This window comes from Gymnoscopelus braueri (assembly GCF_963280865.1).
Source record: "Gymnoscopelus braueri genome assembly, chromosome: 2".
NCBI lineage: Eukaryota > Metazoa > Chordata > Actinopteri > Myctophiformes > Myctophidae > Gymnoscopelus > Gymnoscopelus braueri.
In genome coordinates, this window is record NC_137604.1 from 22,666,292 (window position 1) to 22,688,690 (window position 22,399).

Genomic DNA, 22,399 nt, shown 5'->3' on the forward strand with positions numbered 1-22,399 from the left:
GAGGACCTCCAGGGAGGAGCTGATGCTCTCCAGCGCCTCCTTGGTCTCCCGCATGGCTGCGTGGGGTGGTGGAGGAGGTGGAGGAGGAGGAGGAGGAGGAGGAGAGGTGGAGGTGAAGAGGAAGATGGAAAGGAGAGAAACATGCATTGGTTAAAGGTTTCATGACATCAAATGTCTATTTTACACCCCAAAAAGCTGAACTTTGAACATTCAGTGGATTTTCTGTGGTCTTGGGTTTTCTGAATGATTAGGCTCAGAAAAGTGCTGTGATTGGCCCGTGGACTTTGATGTCACAGTCCATTAATCCCGCCCCCTCTCCTCCCCGCCCCTCCCCTCTCCTTCTCCTTCTCCTTTGGGGGGGGCGGAGCAGAGGCGATGATTGACAGGCAAAATCCCTCAACAGCGACACCCGCAGGCAAATCGTTTTTATTTTCATTGCAGCTGAAAAGGCCTCAGAACGCAAAGAGCCTGCCATGGCTCACTGGAGTCGATTTTTCAGTTAAAACCTTTTAATACACTTTTGAAGGGCCGCATGATAAAGACTTTAATGTTTTGTAAAACCAGCATGTCATGAAACTTTTAAAATGTTTTTGTTCATGTTTGCACCTCGTAATCCTCACACACACGCGCGTGCGCACACATGCACATCACATGCACATCACATACACATATCGTATGCATGCACACATACAACATTTAAGGAGAACAGTACAACACAGTACAATATGATACAGAACCACAAAACACAATACAGCATGGTACTATACACCAGTGGTTCTCCAAGTGGGGTCCTTGAGGGGGTTCCAAAGGGTCCCCACCCCAACAACATATGTTAATATAGCATTACAAAATCCCCACGTTATTCTATGTTTCAGTTATTAAAAAATAGACAAACAAGCTCACAATGCATTGCAGAGTGGAGTGTTTTTGTAGATCAGCTATTTACGAAAGATTCAGAAAAATCGTGATAAATGTGGAATAATTAGACAATTTTGAACTCTTATGTGGGTCGCTGGCACAAGATCTTTTCAGACAGGGTCTGTGGCCAAATGCATATAATTATGGGAGTCCTTGCCATAAACATGTTTGAGAACCACTGCAATACACCACAATGCACCACAACCACAGTGTACAACACCGACAGCTTCTATTGAGAAACACAAGAGGCTCTTTGACACCAACTTGTTACCTTTGATGGCATTCTCAACTTTTCCTTAAGAGAAATAAAACATTTAAAGAAAACAACAAAAGAACAATGAATGGAGCTGCAGAAACAAATAGCGTTTATCATAACACATGTGTTTACTATAACCAATACTAAATCTCAATTAACTGCATTCATAAAGTCTGTGTGGATTGAAGTAGATGGAATTAGCCAATCCCTGAGAAGTGTGGCAAGATGTAAGGTATGATGATGAAATTATAAAGTACGATATGATACTATACTATACACCCTCGATGACATCTATAGACAGCGGCGGAAGCTGTATGCCCAAGCGAACATGCTGTGTCGCAAGTACCTGTGAAGATCTCTCTCTTTAGATCCTTTTGCACACCACTGTATACTGCCCACCTTTGGTGTCGCTACAGACAAGGCAGCATCAGACGACTCAGACACAGTGGCTTATAATGACTGCATGAGGCTGCTGCTGAGAGCTCCAAAAAGCTCCAGTGCAAGCCAGATGTTTGTTAGTGTCGGGGTACCCACCTGCGCTACTGTGCTACGTAACCTTATGTACAGGTTTATGTGTAGGGCATTAGAGTCAGTAAATGACATCATCGCTGTCTTAACGGGGCCCTGCACGCAGCTCTGTCAGGTTCTCCTCTAGAATGTGGAACCATTGGCGCACATGTTTGTATGTCAGAAACTGAACAATGTGGGCTATTTGCATTTTCTTTTTCTTCTTCTTTCTGTTATTTTATTGTGCTGTGTTGTTAAATTGTGATATGCATCTCCCTAGGTCTGAAATGTTATTACAAGATATATGACATGATATGATATATGATATGATGTTCTACCATACTGCAACACTTGGGGAACATCTTGAAAAGGGATCAGATGGTTGTCTCACCTCCTGCCATCCGTAGAGCTGTGTCCAGAGAGGGAACCACCTCTCTCTCCAGCTGACTATGAATCCGACCGCCCAGCAGCGGTCCGATGTCTGACGCAGCATACAGAGACGCCGCGAAACAGGACGTGAGGAGCAGAGAGAGGGATCGGAAAGTGAAAGATGAGTGAATAGGAGGGAAGAAGGCAAAGTAAACATGTAAGCCCTATATACTTTGTCATATGGTGAATGGCAAAAATAGGCAATCTACAAGCTCACAACACATCACAGCTATTTTCTGTGGCTATTTTTGGTATTTAGAAAATTTTGAAAATATTCACCTATAATGCATGCCCAAAATAGGGACACTAGGTTTAATGTGGTTAAAATCTGTCCCCTGCTGAAAACTTTACACATACATGTGCACATGCATGAGCGTGCAGTTCATTTAACCACTTAAGCCCCACGTGTACTTTGTCCTATGAGTAATAGCTAAAGTTAAGTTTTATGTGGTTCAGATTCCCGGTTTGGGTGTTTTAAAATAGTGGTCACCCTCGTCAAAGTCGATCTTTCTCTTCTTGTTTCTTGTCCGTCTAACGTGTCATCAGAGTTGGAAGTGGACTCTAGGAGAGTAATTAACTTGACTTGGTAATAACCAGAACCAATAAGAACCATTTAACCCCTTGAACCCAAGCAACCCTACTAATTGACATTAATACTCACAATTCTGAGCAATTGTGAATGTAAGCTCACAGTGAATGTAAGCTCAGCCTGAGCCGCCTTGTGAGCTTGTAGATTGGCTATTTTCGGCAAAGAGATTTGGCGTAAAGGGAAAAAGGAGCAGACCAAATACAGAGCCGACCACGGTCAACTAAGTATAAGATATAGAGGGTTTAACCACTTCAACCCCAGAGTCCATATTCTGGGGGGAGCATTAGCCAAAAATAGCCGATCCACAAGCTCCCAATGCAACGTGATGCATTGTGAGCTTGTACATCGGCTATTTCTGGCAAAGAGATCTGGTGTGGAAAAAGTGGTCAAAGTACAGTTGTAACCCAAGTCCAGTTCTCTAAGACAACAGGGTCTAAGTGGTTACGTAGTGACCATTTGATGTGTGTCGCTGGGTGATACTCACTGTCCAGGTCTGACAGCACTTTGTTCTTGGCTGTGGTGTATTGAGCTGTCAGGTAGTCAATTTGCTGTGAACAGGAAAGACAAGAAGGACATCAATTACCTAATTATAGTTTGAGTTGTAGCACGTTCCATTATTATAGTACCCATGTTTAGTTTTTAGTTTTTTTTGCAATTTTGCAAATTTTTGTTGTCTAGTACATTATGGAAATTATTATTTATTATAGCTTTCCTGTATGTCACTCACTGCTACCTCCTGCTTCTATATGTCAATGCCAACCCCCCAAAAATGGCAATCAGTTTAGACACACAGTTGCACTCAGCTCAATGGCAATAAGCTCTTGTTTGTGTTTTATCCTTTTGACAGATATGTATATGTACACATACATGTTCATGTATTACATAGACACATTTTTGACAATAAAAACGTCAATCAATCTATCTATCAATCAATCAATCAATCAATCAATCAATTGTGTATACGCACACAAACATCACTTGTGTGCGTGCGTGTGTGCGTGTGTGTGTGTCTGCGTGTGTGTGCTAATACCGGTGGTGTGATGTTAGCGAAGGTCTTCAGGTCTCTCAGGTTGGTGTTGATCAATCTTCGGGTGCCCTTGACCTGAGTGCTGACATTGTGGTTGGCAGCATAGGATATCAGAACTCCCACACTGAAACAAAAATGCACACACCACACATACACACACACACACACACACACACACACACACACACACACACACACACACACACACACACACACACACACACACACACACACACACACACACACACACACACACACACACACACACACACACACACACACACACACACACACACACACACACACACACACACACACACAAACAGGATTAGTAAGGTAGACAGATGCAATAACCAATGCTGACCAGCAGAGGGCAGCATACCTCTAAAAAGATAGTTTATTCCTAGAAGAAATGTCTCTTTTGTCTGTGTGGTTCTGACTCCCTCTGTCTCTGTCCTTCTCTCCATCCATCCAACCATCCATCCATCCATCCATCCATCATCAACGCAATGATCATTTAGCTGTGATTAGGATATGAACACTTATATTGATGAGAGATGTAATGGCAATCACAAACTAATGCCACTAATAAGGAAGAAAGCTAAAGAGAAAATTAATATTGGTTTATTTTTAGCTCCAATTTTGTCTAAAAATTTTCTTTTTTGGTTCATCACTTCCAATGTCACTTGTTTATCCAGTACCCTGTATGAAAAACGACACCAGCTACAGTTGAACATTTTCACCAAATCAAGATATTGAAGATTATGAAATTATGGATATTGATATTTTAGTCTTAGCTACACAGGTCTATGACAAATTCGAAAGATTTGCTGAATAACAGCTGTCAGGCGTCAACGGTTTGACAGGACGCCCGGGCCTTCCACTGACAATAACAACACTGGCTTTCATGTCCACAATAGAGCTACTATATCACTGTTTCACTGCTCTGGGAATAGCCCTGATGGAATGAGAGGGAGAGAGAGAGAGAGAGAGAGAGAGAGAGAGAGAGAGAGAGAGAGAGAGAGAGAGAAAGGGAGAGACTTAGAGAGAGAGACAAAGAGAGAGACAGAGAGAAAGAACCTGATAGGAGAGAGAGAGGAGAACAGGGAGAGTTGAGGTTGAATGAATACAACCGGACTCTGGTCCGGTTGTATTCAGTCATCATCATCATTTCATCACATGTTGTGTGCTCGTGCGCATACATGCATGCGTCTCTCTGTTCATGCATGTGTGTGCCTGTGCATCAGCTTCTGTCTTGAAGTTGCGCATGCACACTTTCACATTGGCGTGCATGCTCGCACATGTGCGCACGGCCCGGTACGTGCGCGGCTTTGATTGTGTGTGTGTGTGTGTGTGTGTGTGTGTGTGTGTGTGTGTGTGTGTGTGTGTGTGTGTGTGTGTGTGTGTGTGTGTGTGTGTGTGTGTGTGTGTGTGTGTGTGTGTGTGTGTGTGTGTGTGTGTGTGTGTGTGTGTGTGCTTGCGTGCGTGCGTGCGTGCGTGTGTGTGTGTGTGTGTGTGTGTGATGGGACAGCCCTCGTACAGACAGAGGGTTCTCTCAGTGCCAGCCAACAGTATCAATAACAGCTAACCGCTCAGCATTGTACTGTACACCGCTCATTCCCTTCTGCCTCTCTATCACAACACACTGTACTAGGCGTTCGGGTGGAGCAGTGGTAAAGTAGCTGCCCACCACCGCCGAGGTTGTGTGTTCGAATCCACCGCGGTGGATCCGGCTTTCTATACGAACACAATTGCTCATTGGGCGGGAGGAGTTGGACGAAGGCTCTACTACTGGCAGGTGAGCCAGTAGGATACAACAGCAGTGACAACACACAAAGTGTGTGTGGGGAGGAATCATTTGGCATAACGACTAAACTGGGGAGAAAAATGGGTAAAAAGTCAAACAAAACACACACCCACACATACACTGTACACTGCTCATTCCCTTCGGTCTCTCTGTCACAACAGCTATGGCACAATGTCCGTCTGCTGTGCTTACACTGTGAAAACCTGAGTGTCATTTTAACTCTGAGAGGATACAAATGGAACATTTGATTCCATTTGTATACAAGTACTCTCCGCCAAAGCGGCCAATTGGATAGGAGATATTTTTATTTTATTTTAAAACAAAGTACGTGTGACTGGCCAAGAATGTATAAAGGGTAAAAAAATTACATTTAAGGGTACATTTGTACTCTCTGAGAATGTTTTACAGTGCAGTTCCAGTCTCCCCTGTTGCTATGACATATCTCACCAAAGTACCCTTGAGCAAGACCACTGAACCCTTACGCCAAATTTATACTTAATTGCACGCACCGAAAATAGCTAAATTCAGCTGAATCCCCACCCAAAAAAAAGCAAACATGTGTGATAAGGCTGATGACGATGATGATGATGACTTACGTGATGAAGACGGAGGTGGCGACCAGAGAGGCGGTGTAGAAGCCTCGCTGGCAGTCAGCGTTCTTCCTCTGTCTCTGGTGCATCTCGCCGCCGCAGTTGTCGCAGCAGCGACACAGACAGAAGCACATCCCGGCGATGGGCACCAGCAGCAGGAACAACACGCCCACCGCCGTACACACGATGAACCCCGCCTCGTAGTACACGGCCTGTCACAAGCGGGAGGACATTCAGAGTTTTTTAGGACCTTTTCAAAGCTTCAAGGGGACATCACTAGACAACCTTCAGCCACTAGCTGTTGCACTTTTGCAGCGCCTCTGTTACATAAGGTTTGTTATTTCCCCGTCAGGTCTATAAGGCATTAAAGTAGTAGTCTGCAACATAGTAATGCGACGGCTGCCTTACAAGATTATATTTAGGGTAAAAAGCACTATACCCAACAAAAAGGCTTTACGATGTACAGCATTTAGACAGGACATCCTGAACAGGATTTGAAACCAGGATGTTACGGGTCTGTCTACCATGAAGGCTGTGGAGGTGGAGTGGAGATGCTTACCTGCAGAAACAGGACCACGTTCTCCGGCTGGATGCACAGGCACAGGCACAGGCACACACACACACACACACACACACACACACACACACACACACACACACACACACACACACACACACACACACACACACACACACACACACACACACACACACACACACACACACACACACACACACACACACACACACACACACACACACACACACAATTAAAACAAGGTCAGTGTCTCAGGAGATGAGTTAGTAGCAAACAGGAGGCTCTATAGCAGTGGTTCTCAAAGTAGGGTCTGGGGACCCCCAGGGGTCCTTGAGGGGGTTCCAGGGGGTCCCCAGCAAAACGAGTCAATCAGCTTTAACACTTGAAGCCTACATCAGCTATTTGAAAATAGACGATCTACAAGCGACACGTGACACGTTCTGAGCTTGCAGATCTGCTATTTGTTTTGGGGGGAAAATGTGGACTCAAATCTTGTACAGGGGTCCGTGGCCTAATCCTAGTATAAATGCGCAAAATCTCTGTCCGTCTGTGTGTGTGTGTGTGTGTGTGTGTGTGTGTGTGTGTGTGTGTGTGTGTGTGTGTGTGTGTGTGTGTGTGTGTGTGTGTGTGTGTGTGTGTGCGTGTGTGCGTGCATCATGTATCTCGAGAACCGCCCGACTGACCGACTTCAAACTCGCCGCTCATGTCACCGACGACCCGAGGGAGTGCCATGCCCGGTGTCGAATCGGTCTGATGGCCGGTTTTCCAGAACCGTCGATCCGACCACTATGCCCATGTATGGGTATGCCCATATAAGAGACCAACCAACTTCAAATTCGGCGAGGGTCCGAGGGAGTAGCGGTGCCCGGCATCGAGTCGGTCGGATAAGCGGAGAAAGAATGGCATCAAAAGTGATCACGAAAGTCAATCAAAGAGCAAACCTTTTGGGCAGGATCTCCTCGTTTATCAACAGGAGTGCTCTGAGCTCTTGATGAATTGAATACACGGGACCACAATGGAAACAAGCCCTCAGGGCTTTTTGTGTTATCCTTTTAGTATTATTGTAGAACAGTACATCTGTACCTTTTGCTGTTTAATAAAGTATTCAATCAATCAATCAATCAAAGGTAAAAATGCATTCTACTATGTCACAACACAGTGAATGCTCTACCTTCCCCATTAAGGTTTAAGGCTGACCTAAAAGGAATGGCTCCACGAACCGTTAAAGTATAACAACACATCACCCTGATTTCTCCATGCACATCCTACAGTACATACCTTTAACACCAACCATTTGTTTTGACAGTTGGTCTTACTGTAACCTCTAGTCTACTGTAACAAATGTTTATCTATGCTGAACAGACGGCAAAGCAAGGCATGTTTATTCGTATAGATATAGTGGTTCTCAAGCGTTTTTCATGTCATGCGTTTGGCCACGGCCCCCCATTTGAAAACATTTTTGTGCCAGGCAGGGACCCCCATAACGTTAAGCTGTTTCTCATTTTGCTGGGTTCCCCCTGGAACCCCCCTCAAGGACCCCTAGGGGGTTCCCGGATCCCACTTTGAGAACCACTTGGTATACAGGTCATACACACTGCTTCATAGTTCAAGCTGGTGTGTATATGACCTTCATAGTAACTGATGAATTGAGTACAATGAACCACAATGGTTGTGTTATCCTTTCAGCATTATAACCTTTTTACTGTACTACCTGTACTGTTATCAAACTTGTTAATAAAGTATTTAACCCATTAAGACCTGGAACACATCTGTGTTACTTTAGATTTCTTTGGCTATTCAAAAATAGCAGATATACAAGCTCATAGCGCGGCACCGAGTGCCGCGCTATGAGCTTGTAGATCTGCTATTTTTGAAAAATCTTGAAAACATTTTTTTTTAATTTCTTTTCAAAAAAAATTTAGGATTTACAAAACATTTTTAAGAATCACCTTTATCAATCAATCAATCAAAGTTGAGATGACACCTACCTTCCTCCATTCCTCTAGTTTGATTCCCCCCGGGTTCCCCTTTACCACATTGACGATCAGATCTGGGGGAAAAAGAGGGGAAGAGTAGCAATGAGAAAAACTGATTTCTTTCCCATATTACTGTAAGGAGGACATCATTTTAAGACAATTGTGCAGCTGATATATGAAAGTTTAACATTGTTTCATATCTGGATAAATAATATTTAGTATTTACTGTAATAAATAGTATTTATTGTATTATTCCATTATAGTAAAGCAGGGTAGATAGATAGATAGTTAGACAGACAGACAGACAGACAGACAGACAGACAGACAGACAGACAGACAGACAGACAGACAGACAGACAGACAGACAGACAGACAGACAGACAGACGGATGAGTCCATCTGTTTTTGTGACCCTCTGTTTACTATACAGTAGTAAAACAGAGGTTGGTTGTGTCTCAGGCAATCACAGTCTCAGCCGACCTTTCCGTCCCCTCGGACTATGGGATGTACTGTACCTTCTGCTTGTGCGCCGCAAGGCAGAGAGAGAGGCATGGTCGAAGCATGTTACTGCATTGCCAATTCTCACCTCAAATGTTTTCGGATACGTATTTTAGTGCACTGTTTAAGTTTAAAACGAGACCGTTTGTAGTGCACGGTCCAGACGCTATCTTGAATTGGATTCAGAAAAGAGCAGCATCCCATCAGCTGCATGTCGAGGAACAATTGAGCTATGGCAGTGGTTCTCAACCTTTTCAGACCGTGACCCCCCAAAATAAACATATTTGAACTGGGGAACCGACAAAATAATGCATCTATTGTTAAATATATCTCCACTCCATTATGATCCATGGATATGTTCTAAAGTGTGGAAAACATATGTTTTCATTTTAGCTGGTCTTTAAGCTTCATATGGGTCAGACAAGCTTAACTCTACCTGTAGTCTGACTCACCCGGCCGTTACTGTACTCAGCACATGAACACATGTCATGTGCTGAGTTGTCCATGATACACACGCTGCGTGACGTGCACACACACACACACACACACACACACACACACACACACACACACACACACACACACACACACACACACACACACACACACACACAAAACTGGTCAAAAATATATATATTTTGAGAGGTTTAAGCTTAGTATATAGTGTATAAACAAAAATGAGCCACTGACATTTGGCAAAAAGCAAAACTTATACAACTTAAAACTTATAATCAATAACCAGACCAAACCCTGTCACATCCCCCATGGAAACATCTAGGTTACTAGGAGATCTTTGTGTGCTCAGTTGAGAACCTACACATGTCAACAGAGGGCAGGTAAGTAAATAAACACAGCATGTAAAAACGCACGCACGCACGCACGCACGCACGCACACACACACACACACACACACACACACACACACACACACACACACACACACACACACACACACACACACACACACACACACACACACACACACACACACACACACACACACAAAAAATCTCAATTCTCATTCTCACAACAATGTGGTCTTTTTAAGCTGATATAGCCTCCTCTCTCACTCTATGCATTCTGTGATCTTGCAGTTTCTGAACAGAATGCTGCCAAATAGAGCCTTGAAATGTACCGTATGTGTAAACTGCTAATATGTTGAAGAACGTGGTTCTGAATGCAAATATCTTTTTTCATTATGTCTTATTTACATTTTAGCAACAAAGTAGAAGTTCCTGTGCACGCAAAATTTGGACTTGCAATCAACTGTGGTTCAACTACGCAACTACTCCATATGCAACAGCTAGCCTAGAAGACAAGGTTGTGTTAAATAAATAAATTAACAATAATATGTAATGATCTTAATGTCTACTTTGAAGGTGCAAATGTTTTGGCTAAGTTCTCAGCTAAATTCACAACCTTTAGGATTAGGCTATATCCTGAAAGTAAAAATCACTGTATTTAACCCTTTCCATTATGAAAAGGGTGGTTGGGGATTTGGCTATGGATAATCCTGTCAACCTTTTTCTCGCAAAAGGAAATGGATACGTCACTTAGGCCTACACTAAAACACTAAACACACACACACACACACACACACACACACACACACACACACACACACACACACACACACACACACACACACACACACACACACACATTTTACATTATTATTACATTATACTGTTTCTCATGTCTTACTAAATAAAGTACATCAATCAATCAATAAATGTGCCTATTTTGTGATTGCTCATACACACTAGAGCCCCACAATGCAACAGCAAAATGACCTTCAAACCTTCCCATGACTCTACATCAAACATGTAAACAATAGGTGCTAGTTCAGAAAATGGAGAACTAGCCTACTGGAAGGGGAGGCATTTTTTTGTGTGCTAAAGAATTTGAAAGCAGATAAAGAGACAGTAAACATGAAAAATAAACACAAGTTTATATCCAAGTCGTGTCTTTCCCACCTGCTGTTTGCTCAGCTACTTAGCATTAGCCACCCTGAGTAACTAAGCTTAGAAAGCTTAGCTCACTGACCCAGTATAAGAGCTAGCGAGCTAGCACAAGGGAAATGAACATATTGTAGGGGTTACACAGCTAGTAAATAAAGGATGACCCCACCATCGGGCGTGATGTATTCTTGGTTGCGAGCCAGCACCAAAAATAGCAGATGTACAACAAGCTCACAACAAGTCACAAAGATTTTGAGTGTGCAACACCTGCATGCAAATACGCTATAACTCCCTGCACCATTCATACACTCGTGTGTGAATTTATTTTATCTTATTGGGGGGGTCTTGGCTGGATGTACCTGGAGGGGGGGTGACTCTTTTTAAAAAGATTATGATATTTTTCTGGCTAACCATCTAATCCTACTTTGGGAAATCCAATTTTGACCATCTCACTCCTACAACAATGCTACCATCTCCCCAGCTATAGGCCTACTCCTACAGTACACGTTTAACTGTCATCTATGTCTACATCGCAAAATTATAACAGTACTCTGCTGTATATCGTTATTTGAAAAATGAAAAAATAAAAAATGAAAAAATATCATTTTTGAAAAAAAAAAAAAAACATTTTTTCCTTCTTTTTTTTTTTAAACAATAATATTAATCAGGCATGCAAACAGCTCCGAGGTGAAAAGGGTGACAAAATGCTGTTTTTTTTCGGGTCAGGTGTCACACTATTGCCCTATTTGGATTCAAAACGGCTAGTGGAAGCTGAAAAGCTACAAGTTTGCATGTCTGAATAATGCAAAAACAGAAATATTTGTTTGCATTTGCTTTTTTTCTCCCCCATATATTTTCATGATAAAAAAGTGCGTATCGTATCGTATCGAAATCGTATTGAAGTTGTGTGCCCAATATCGTATCGTATCGTTTCGTGAAATTAGTGTATCGGCACACCCCTAGTGTGTGTATATAGATATACCGTATATATATATATATATATATATATATAATTATATATATATATATATATACCGTATATCTAGGTGTGCCCTGGGATTTTTTGGCTATGCCAGGTGTGCCTTGGCACAAAAAAGGTTGATAGACACTGTTCTAGACCATGGGTCTTCAACAGGGGGTCCGGGACCCCTAGGGGGTCCTCAGAGTTACTACAGTGGGATCTCCAAATCTTTGTGTAATTGGAACTTTTTATTTATTTATTAACCACTCGAACCTTAGAATCTCTATTCTGAGGAGAACAACTAACTAGCCAAAAATAGCCGATCTGCAAGCAGTAGAACATAACCCCTCACGCTGCGAGGCGTTGCGTGCTTGTAGATCTGCCATTTTCAGCAAAGAGTTTTGGTGTAGAGGGAAAAAAGAGCAGACCAAGTACAGAACCAAAGGTCAAGTTTACTAAGTATTGAGGTTTTAAGTGGTATGCATGTCTGAAAATACAACACATTAACATGAATCCAACATATTAATAGAAATAACTCAACAAACCAAAAAACATGAATTTGCACAACACTGATGATATATTGTCAAATAAGTCTATGAAGCTATCTGTGAAATCTATGAAAAAGTTTAATCTACAACATAATTGTATACGATATGTAGTGGGGGTCCATGCTTCATCTCTGTTTCAGCTAAGGGGTCCTTGGCCTAAAAAAACGTTGGTCTATACCGGTGTTTCTCAAATAGGGGTTACCCTATGGGTACTAGGAGGTACTACAGAGAGTACATGAGAGAAAGTGGAAAATGGAAATGATTTTTTACTGTCATATATAATTATGAAACATTAAAGGACCACATCACCCATTTTCAACCTATGCTCATATGATTGGTCCTCACTAGTGCTCATTATAATATGCCACCATTTTTGTCAACTCAGTCTGTGAAGCACAGGAGGTTTGTGGACAGTTCAGAAACCTGCCTACCAGGGACATCATCGATGGGGAATACAAACAAATAGAAACGGCAGGCTTTCTATTCCTGGAAAGTTAGCATGCTGTAATGGAAGCCATTGTTCCCCCATTCATTAAAAATGAAATGACCAAACCTGCCTACCAATGATGTCACTGGTAGACGGGTTTCTGAACTGTCCACAGCCCACCTCTGAGTCACAGACCGAGTAGGAAAAAATGGTACCACATTATAATGAGAATTAGTGAGTACTAATTCAAATTATAAGAAGATAGGTTGAAAACAGGTACAAATGTTGTGTGAACCTGCTGATTTGACATGCTGTTTTATTTTGAACAAATTGACATCAAAACTATCAATGTATTCTAAGCAAAGTCTGTGTCATCTGATAAAGAGGGTACTTGGGTTCAGAAAGCAGGTGAGTACATGAGCCAAAAGAGTTTGAGAACCACTGGTCTAGAAGAGCTTTATGTGAAAAGCGCCTGTAACTGTGATTTGGTACCAAACATTTTTACATGACATGACATGACAAGTTTTTTGTAGCCTCGTTCCCAGCCTTACTCATCTGTGAAGAGAAAAGCGTGGTCATGACCTAATGCAGTGAGTGTCTATAGGACTTCCGTCGTACGTATTTCCCCCGGAAACAATCTTTTTCGACCAATCAAAACACTCGTTTCATTCACGGAGAATGTAAACAGATTTGTAAAGCGTCAACGTAATTTCCTTTGGGCGGTACTTCCACCAAATTCCGGTGCTTCCGTTTAGACTCTCAACCGGCTATATAGGTCTTGCCCAGTGCCGTTTTTGGGGGGATGGGGGCAGTGTTGCCAGGTCTGCTTATTATAAGTGACTTTGGGCTTGCTTTTTTTGTAAAGTTGCTTGTAAATATTGGTAGTTGCTTTTTCGGGGGGCTTGTTTTTAAAGTGTAGTTGCTTATTTTCCAAATGTTTTTCCAAATGTTGTTTGAACCAGAAGTTCTCAAACATTTTCATGTCAAGGACCCCCCTCAAATTAATATGTAGTTGTCCCCCCTTTGCGATGCTAAATTGACTAAATTAACTTGCTGCTAGGCTTTGTTGTTTAATCACACTGATACAGCAGAGAAAGAAGCATAAGGCACATATCAGGACAGACAGTATGTAATATGGACCCACACAGGGCTATGAGCAGTGTTTGTGGGGTAGCTGCTACTCTACCTGTAGGTGCAGTGATATCAGAGCAACCCTCTTAATGGGTAAATATAGGCTCTCCCAATCCTCTACCCTGACCTGCTGCTAGGGATTACTGCAAGGCATGGCCCGGGCCTTATGCAACCTGACATGACTCTCCCTGCCTTATTACGCACCACCACACAGAGAAATACAATAACTCTTGTAACTCTCTCTTTGTGTCTTAAGGCCAATGGAGGATACTTCCATTCATTGACTCTATACACAGAGAACAAAACACAATGGAAACAGGAGAACAACACTGTGACAAGATGAACGGTCATGGACAACGTTGGCATTTAGCCATGTAGGTTAATAAGCAGGGATATTGTATCAGGTTCTTTACAGTATGTGTGCCATAATTAGACAACAATGGCCTGTGAGACATCACAAAAAGCCAAACTTGACATCCAGTCGGGTTGATTTCACTGCTGACAGACGTCTCTTTTAATTAGAGCGTGAGAGAGGCTTATTTTTGGTGTATTCGGGGAAAAAAAATCTTTTAAAACCACTTCAGTTAAAGTCATCCTGTCAATCCTGTCCAGGTGCCTTGATATCTATGTACTGAGTTATGTGATATGAGGATACATGCCTGTAAACATGCCTAATTATGTACACAGTATTGCATAACAGTGTAAATCCTATTTTCTAGTATTGCGAGCCGAGGATAGACATACTGTATCTGTAAACAAGTCTTTGTGTACAGACAGAGATACGTATAATCACTGTAAGTCCGTCCTGTTTACTACTGTGGAGCTAAAAATACTGTATTTTATTTTCAACCATGAGCTAAAGAAGACTCCAGGCACGATTACAGTGCAAGACATTTTAGTGCTATTACATTATTAAGAGTTCAAATGAGCCTCTTCATTTATGAAAATAAAATGTGAAAAGACTAGATATGGCGACAGTAAGCTTTGGTGGTATATATTTTTCATTATTTAGATATTAGATCAGGTGGCGATAAACGCTAATATCATTTCTATTGGTCAGAATTGTATTAATTACATTACTATTGTATAGTACTGTAAAAGCTCTTACACAATAGGCTTATATTTAGCCAAACTAAATAGGTTCACACTAAATGTAAATTCACACAAGTAGAAGACTTCCTCTTTTTGGGGGGCAGAGTGGTGGGGGGAGGTGTGCTTCTGATTTCATTTATTGTCATGGCCTGTCAATATGTGTGTGTTTAGACTTGAGCAATATCACCCTATACTCACTTTCAAAACTGCCCTAAAGAGACACCTCCAGGAGGCTGCAATTCAAACTGGCCCCTGTCTTAACCCCCCCCCCCCCCCCCACTCTTTTCTTGTACATATTTCTTATGTTTCATACCAGTAACCTGTAAGCTGATCATATGACGTTCTGTATAGTAGTGTGTATCTGTCTGTCTCTTTTATGTCATCATGATTTGTGTGCATGGGAACTCAAGCTTAGTGCTTTTACGAGATATCCAGTTTAGTAGACCTTGTATTGTGAATTGTACTTTTAAGTACTGTTTCTCATGTCTCACTAAATAAAGTACATCAATCAATCTATCACAATGTTCACAGATTAAGATTAACAATGAAAAATAGGCTATTGGTAACACTTTATTTGAAGCTCATATATGCATTATAGATAGATACCTCATTATACATTATAATGCAGCTATAATGTGTTATACTAGTTGCAATAAACCTACATAACGCCTTATGATGTATCAACAGTCATGAGGCATTATACTTTTGACTATAATACTTCATACTGTATGTACTGTAGGAGTAGTAGCAAATAGTGTGTTTTGAAGAAAACATAAAATGGCGTTTTCTTCTCAGTGGCTCAGTGGCCTTGTGGCTAGAGTGTCGACCCTGGGAGGTCGTGGTTCAATCCCCAGCCAAGTCATACCAAAAGACTACAATAATGCCAATGCCTCCCTGCTCGGCGCTCAGCATCAAGGGTTGAATTGGGTGCAAGTCCCTGTGACATACTAGTGTCCTGTCCAGGGGGTTTACTTATACATCATGGTCGGGGACGTACTTATACATCAAGGTGCCTCATGCTACAGAAGCAGGAGATAGGCTCCTGACCAAAAGGGCCACATGGCTCGGCAGCCAACGATTCCCAAGGCTTCTTACTTGATATTGCCCAAAGCCTGAGCAACAGATAAAGAGAGACAACTAAAAAGATTGGAAACACTTTCTTTGAAGCCCATATCTATAATGCATTATAGATGCCTCATAATAGATTATAATTCAGCTATAATGTGTTATAATAGTTGCAAAAAGCCTTCATAATGACTTGATACATGATGTTGTATCAACCACTACTTTTCACTATAATATTTCATATGTAGGAGTAGTAGCAAAAAGCGTCTTTTGAAGAAAGCGCAAAATGGCTTGACATGTGGAAATGAGTGAGGCTTATGGGAAGTAGCTTCATAGTCTTTTCTTTCTTTTTTTTCCGGTTCAAGAGTTATGGGCCAAAACTTGAAGCAGCCTGTTATAGCGGCACCATGAGGCCCATACATTTTTTGGGGGGATAGAGGTTCTTCCTTGGACTACCAATCGTTCCAGAGGTGCCCAAGATTAGCTGCTCGCTGTCAGACAGACAGACACACTGACGGACAGACAGACAGACACACGGACGGACGGACATGCCTAATTATGTACACAGTATTGCATAACAGTGTAAATCCTATTTTCTAGTATTTACGAGCCGAGGATAGACATATCTGTAAACAAGTCTTTGTGTACAGACAGAGATACGTATAATCACTGTAAGTCCGTCCTGTTTACTACTGTGGAGCTAAAAATACTGTATTTTATTTTCAACCATGAGCTAAAGAAGACTCCAGGCACCATTACAGTGCAAGACATTTTAGTGCTATTACATTATTAAGAGTTCAAATGAGCCTCTTCATTTATGAAAATAAAATGTGAAAAGACTAGATATGGCAACAGTAAGCTTCGGTGGTATACATTTTTCATTATTTAATGATTGATTAATTAGATATTAGATCAGGTAGCGATAAACGCTAATATCATATCATGTCAGAATTGTATTAATTACATTACTATTGTATAGTACTGTAAAAGCTCTTACACAATAGGCTTATTATAGCCAAACTAAATAGGTTCACACTAAATGTAAATTCACACAAGTAGAAGACTGCAATATCACCCTACTCACTTTCAAAACTGCCCTAAAGACACACCTTCAGGAGGCTGCAATTCCAAACTGGCCCCTGTCAAAGTCTTAAACCCCCCTAGTGAAAAGCAGTTGTTGATACAACATCATGTATCAAGTCATTATGAAGGCTTTTTGCAACTATTATAACACATTATAGCTGAATCATAATCTATTATGAGGTATCTATAATGCATTATAGATATGGGCTTCAAAGAAAGTGTTACCAATCTTTTTAGTTGTCTCTCTTTATCTGTTGCTCAGGCTTGGGCAATATCAAGTAAGAAGCCTTGGGAATCGTTGGCTGCCGTGCCATGTGGCCCTTTTGGTCAGGAGCCTATCTCCTGTTTCTGTAGCATGAGGCACCTTGATGTATAAGTACGTGCCCGGCCATGATGTATAAGTAAACCCCCTGGACAGGACACTAGTATGTCACAGGGACTTGCACCCAATACAACCCTTGATGCTGAGCGCCAAGCAGGGAGGCATTGCGCACCATTATTGTAGTCTTTTGGTATGACTTGGCTGGGGATTGAACCACGATCTCCCAGGGTCGACACTCTAGCGACCCTGGGAGGGGATAGAGGTTCTTCCTTGGACTACCAACCGTTCCAGAGGTGCCCAAGATTAGCTGCTCGCTGTCAGACAGTCCAGGTGGCTAAGAGGTAATCTGAGTTCCTGTAAATTCTCGCCAGCTCTCGCTACAAACGGGGGTAGTTAAGAGGTGCTCACGAAGTTAAGACAAACTCATAGATAGATAAATATGACCAGACATGTGCAGAGTAGGGCTCAGAAGTCAGCACATGTTCATCCGCCTGATGGTCTGGCTGTGGTCCCTTAACGCAGACAAGATGTAATGGCATGTCATATAACCACATACTCTTTTAATACTCAATTATGTAGACCAATGGTTCCCAAACGGGGGGTCGGCACCAAATGATTTTGGGGGGGCCCCCAGATGAATAGTTTAATGTGCAACATTGTTTTCTCACTCAACAGTAAACAAACCAACATACAGTATAAGTGTATACAGGGTATCTGCACATTTCTAAAGTGACAATTTAAGGACCTTTAAGACCATGACGTCAAAAGTAACCAAGAAACTATACTATAAGAAATGGTCAAACTTTGGCCAAATTGACAATTATTACCTGAGAAAGAGGCAACATTTTTGAAAATAGCCGATAAATTATTATTATCATTATAAAGTATTATAATCAAACCTATAATGCCTTATCACCGTTGATACAGTATAATACATCATATAGGGCATTAAGACTGGAGACAGGAGATTAAAACTCACAAAGTATTGTGTTATATGTTATTAAAGTATCTATATTGCCTTATGGGCTTCAAAGAAAGTCAAGTCAAAATACTAATCATAATTGTGTGCTGTCCAGGGTAAGGGTTATACAATCTTAGAGGAGTATTGTCCCAAAATTGTGTCATAATCTTACACAGTCTCACCTAACATCTATTGTGAATCTGATCTTCCCTTGAGGCAAACACGTCACACTTTCTTCCTGAAGAACAGCTTCAACAGTAATTAAACACATAATAGCCTACTGGGAGTACAGTATGACCCATTTTCAGTGTGTTCCTGTTTTGACAATGCCATATGCATGTGCTAGCCTGGGTGCTAGCCTGACATTAATATTAGCTATCAATGATCTTCTCTGATCTAGCCTGTGTGGATAAAACTCAAACTTTATCCAGCGATAATGTGTTTCAAACTTTCAATATAGAAAACCTTTACAGATACATGTACACCTGGCCTGTACAATAATGGCTGAGTCTGAAGGAAGGTGGGAGACAAACAATGATGACATAATGAACAGTTATGCTTTCCTTGCTTCCTCGACACTTGAGTATGAGCAGAATCTATTGAAATGAATAAATGGAAGAAAATTTGAATTTTTCAGGAAGGTTACACTTGACATCGTTTTGAGGCACCTTGATGGAACCTCCAAAACTGTTAAACCGCAGGACGGAGTGATGTTCTACGTATTGTATATGAATCCTATATAATAATCAGTAATATCAGTAGTCCTGATAATTTAATGATGAGTTGTCTCGACAGCAGTTGCCAAAGCAAATACTTCTGCCGTCAAAAGTGTCAGATGATGATTCAGAAGACGCTGACAGGTGGCAAACAGGAGGGGAGGAAGAGTTACATAGCTTATACAGTACGTCAGACAAATGGGTCCAGAGATGAGACAGCTTTATGATTATCCATTTCAGAGATTATATAATTTAAACAATAAAGCTTTTGCACACCTGGGGGTTTGCACACCTGAGCAGTTGTGTGAAAGAAGACCCTAGGTTGACAACAAAGAAACAAAGAACTGTCTCACACCGTCTTCTTCACTTATATAACCGCCGACAGCCAAAGGCCAAGCTGTCTAGAGCAGGGTTTCCATGGGTATCTTGTATGTGCATGATGTGTATCTACTGTACATACAGTGCACATAGACTAGAAGCTCACACCACTACGTGCATGATGATGACTCTGAGCAGAAATGAAGACCGAGACATTGGGTTTGGTGTGGTAAAGGTCTGGGGAGTATTGCAGTAGCCAGACGATTAGAGAGATATCTAACATCTGCCTCACAACTATTGAAAAGTGGAGGACCAATCAAAGTCTTCTGTTACAGCCCAGACGATCAGAGGCTTACCTGAGATTCTCTCTGGCAAAACCCAGACATTCTGACTTGTGATTCAGAGCCACTGTCACTGGAATTGATGACGGTAGACGTGACCACGTCAGACTAAGTTTAGTGTGAGGTTGTGGGGTGGCCGTTCACCATGCCTAGCTGCTAGCAGACATGAAAGGTTAATGGCTATACGCAGGCTCTCTCTGGCACAGAAAGTGTAACCGCAGTCATACTCATTAGTGAAACTCAAAAGCTAAAGCTTGGAACTTGGAACTCATGTACCTAATTTCCTGAGTGATATTAAGAATGATAATGCAGCCTATATTCACATTGTCCACTTCTCTGTCAACTGGAATGACTCGCAATGACATCACTGACACTAGGCTTTCTCATTAGGCCTCATCTAATGGTTTCCCTCCTCTGTGACACAGAGTGGGTAGACAGAAATGGTACGATGTTAACGAGCATTAGAACAAGGGCAGGAATGTCACGAAGGTCAGCTTGGCCTTCTGCCCGATTATGCCCTGACTGACGCCATAGTGGTCTTGATGCCCCACCCACACTGCCCTCGCTGATTGTACTGTTTTCTCCTCTGCCTCTTTCCTGTCAATATGTCTTTTAAACACCAGTGTCTTGTTTTGTTGAGATTGTGAATCCTCCCCCTGCCTCCCCTTGCCCATCTTCAAATGAACCAAGTGACTCTGATTATTAGTCCAGGGCTGAGCATGAACTTTAGACCCAGGGGTTTCTACAAATATTGGTAATTTGTAGCCAATAAAAAAAACGAATGTATTTCACTGCTAGTTATACTATTTATTAAAAAAATAATGGAAATAATGTAAAATCATTGTTTTATTTGATGGCCTTCCTGCCCTGGCACCAAAGGCCAAGTGGCCTTGTCCCTAAAATGACCAAATTCCAGGCCTGAGGAGCAACTGTTTGAACATAATGGTTGAAAATGTCCTCCTTTAAGTTTGATGAGTTGCTCCAATTTAGCATTTTGCTGTAGTATCAACTCAACAAGTGTGTGTGTGTGTGTGTGTGTGTGTGTGTGTGTGTGTGTGTGTGTGTGTGTGTGTGTGTGTGTGTGCGTGCGTGCGTGCGTGCGTGCGTGCGTGCGTGCGTGCGTGCGTGCGTGCGTGCGTGCACACATATGCGTGCGTGTGTGCATGCTCGTGTGTTTGAGTGGTGGTGGGTGTTACGTCCACGCGGTGGGTGTGCATATGTACGTGCATGCGTATATGTGCATACTGTATGTGAGTGACACTACTGTATGGTGCATGCATTCAATGTGGTGTATGACTACAAAGCAATGCTGGAAACAAGTGGCACCCAGTTGGCAGCTATAGCAGCATATGGTTGGCTTGGATTATGGTATTATGTAGCCTAGTGATGCAGGTGACTGAGAAAGCCCTCGTCTAATCGCTGATCTGCTAATTGATTACCCAGCCTGCAGCCCTAACCTTGCACACGAAAATGGCAGCATCTTAAACCCCACAATCCAATTGCTGGGCTGCCACACTGTCGTCCCACCCAACGTGACCACTCCATATGCACAGAAACAGACATGTTTCCATCAACAAACCTCTAGGGCACAGGCACACACACACACACACACACACACACACACACACACACACACACACACACACACACACACACACACACACACACACACACACACACACACACACACACACACACACACGACAGTTTGACGGGACTTCTTGTTATCAACAACTCTTTAACAGGTGAAGAGTTGTTGATGACAACAACAACTGAAAACCTGTGTACAAGTCCCTTACAGGTCCATTGTACAAACATTTCTACATTCGTTTTCACTCCAACAAACACTCACCACCTGTTGATTCACTAATAAGGTCTCCCTGGCCTAATTAAGCCTGAGTTATTAAACTTGGCAGTGCATTTGCACCAGAATTAGCAGATCTAAAAGATCACAAAGCATTGCAGCGGACGCATTGTGAGCTTGTAGATCTGCTATTTTCACTGTGCGCCACTGGCTCACATCTAAATATAGATCAGGTTCAGTCAAATCAGCTGGAGGGGTGGTTGATTAGAATTAAACGCTGTAGCCGTCTAGCCTACTGTAAAATGATCTATAGTTGCAGCCCTACAATAGGGATGATAACCATATCACCTCATGGCATCTCTTTAAAGCACATGGGTGTGTAGAAGATCAGTGAGTTATGAGCTATCGATCCAGGGGGCTTATCACTTTAATCTGATCATAACACTGCTTTAAGGGGTCACTGCCCGGAGGACCTTACCCACACACACATTTTCTGATGGACACTTGGACAAACCTACTAATGGCTTTAAAAGTG

General features: G+C 42.1%; 1 protein-coding gene across 1 annotated transcript in view; it reads right to left on the reverse strand.

Moving 5' to 3' along the window:
- The window catches only part of prom1b (prominin 1 b), a gene marked incomplete at both ends in the record, with an annotated part of 45,341 nt that overhangs the window by 21,784 nt on the left and 1,158 nt on the right, over positions 1-22,399 (reverse strand). The window contains 7 exons of the mRNA XM_080441514.1: positions 1-56; positions 2,073-2,162; positions 3,184-3,247; positions 3,730-3,850; positions 6,130-6,335; positions 6,683-6,709; positions 8,650-8,711. The exon at positions 1-56 is cut by the window's left edge and continues 162 nt beyond it. Coding sequence (XP_080297640.1) covers positions 1-56; positions 2,073-2,162; positions 3,184-3,247; positions 3,730-3,850; positions 6,130-6,335; positions 6,683-6,709; positions 8,650-8,711 — 626 coding nt within the window. The remainder of the gene's footprint in view (positions 57-2,072; positions 2,163-3,183; positions 3,248-3,729; positions 3,851-6,129; positions 6,336-6,682; positions 6,710-8,649; positions 8,712-22,399) is intronic.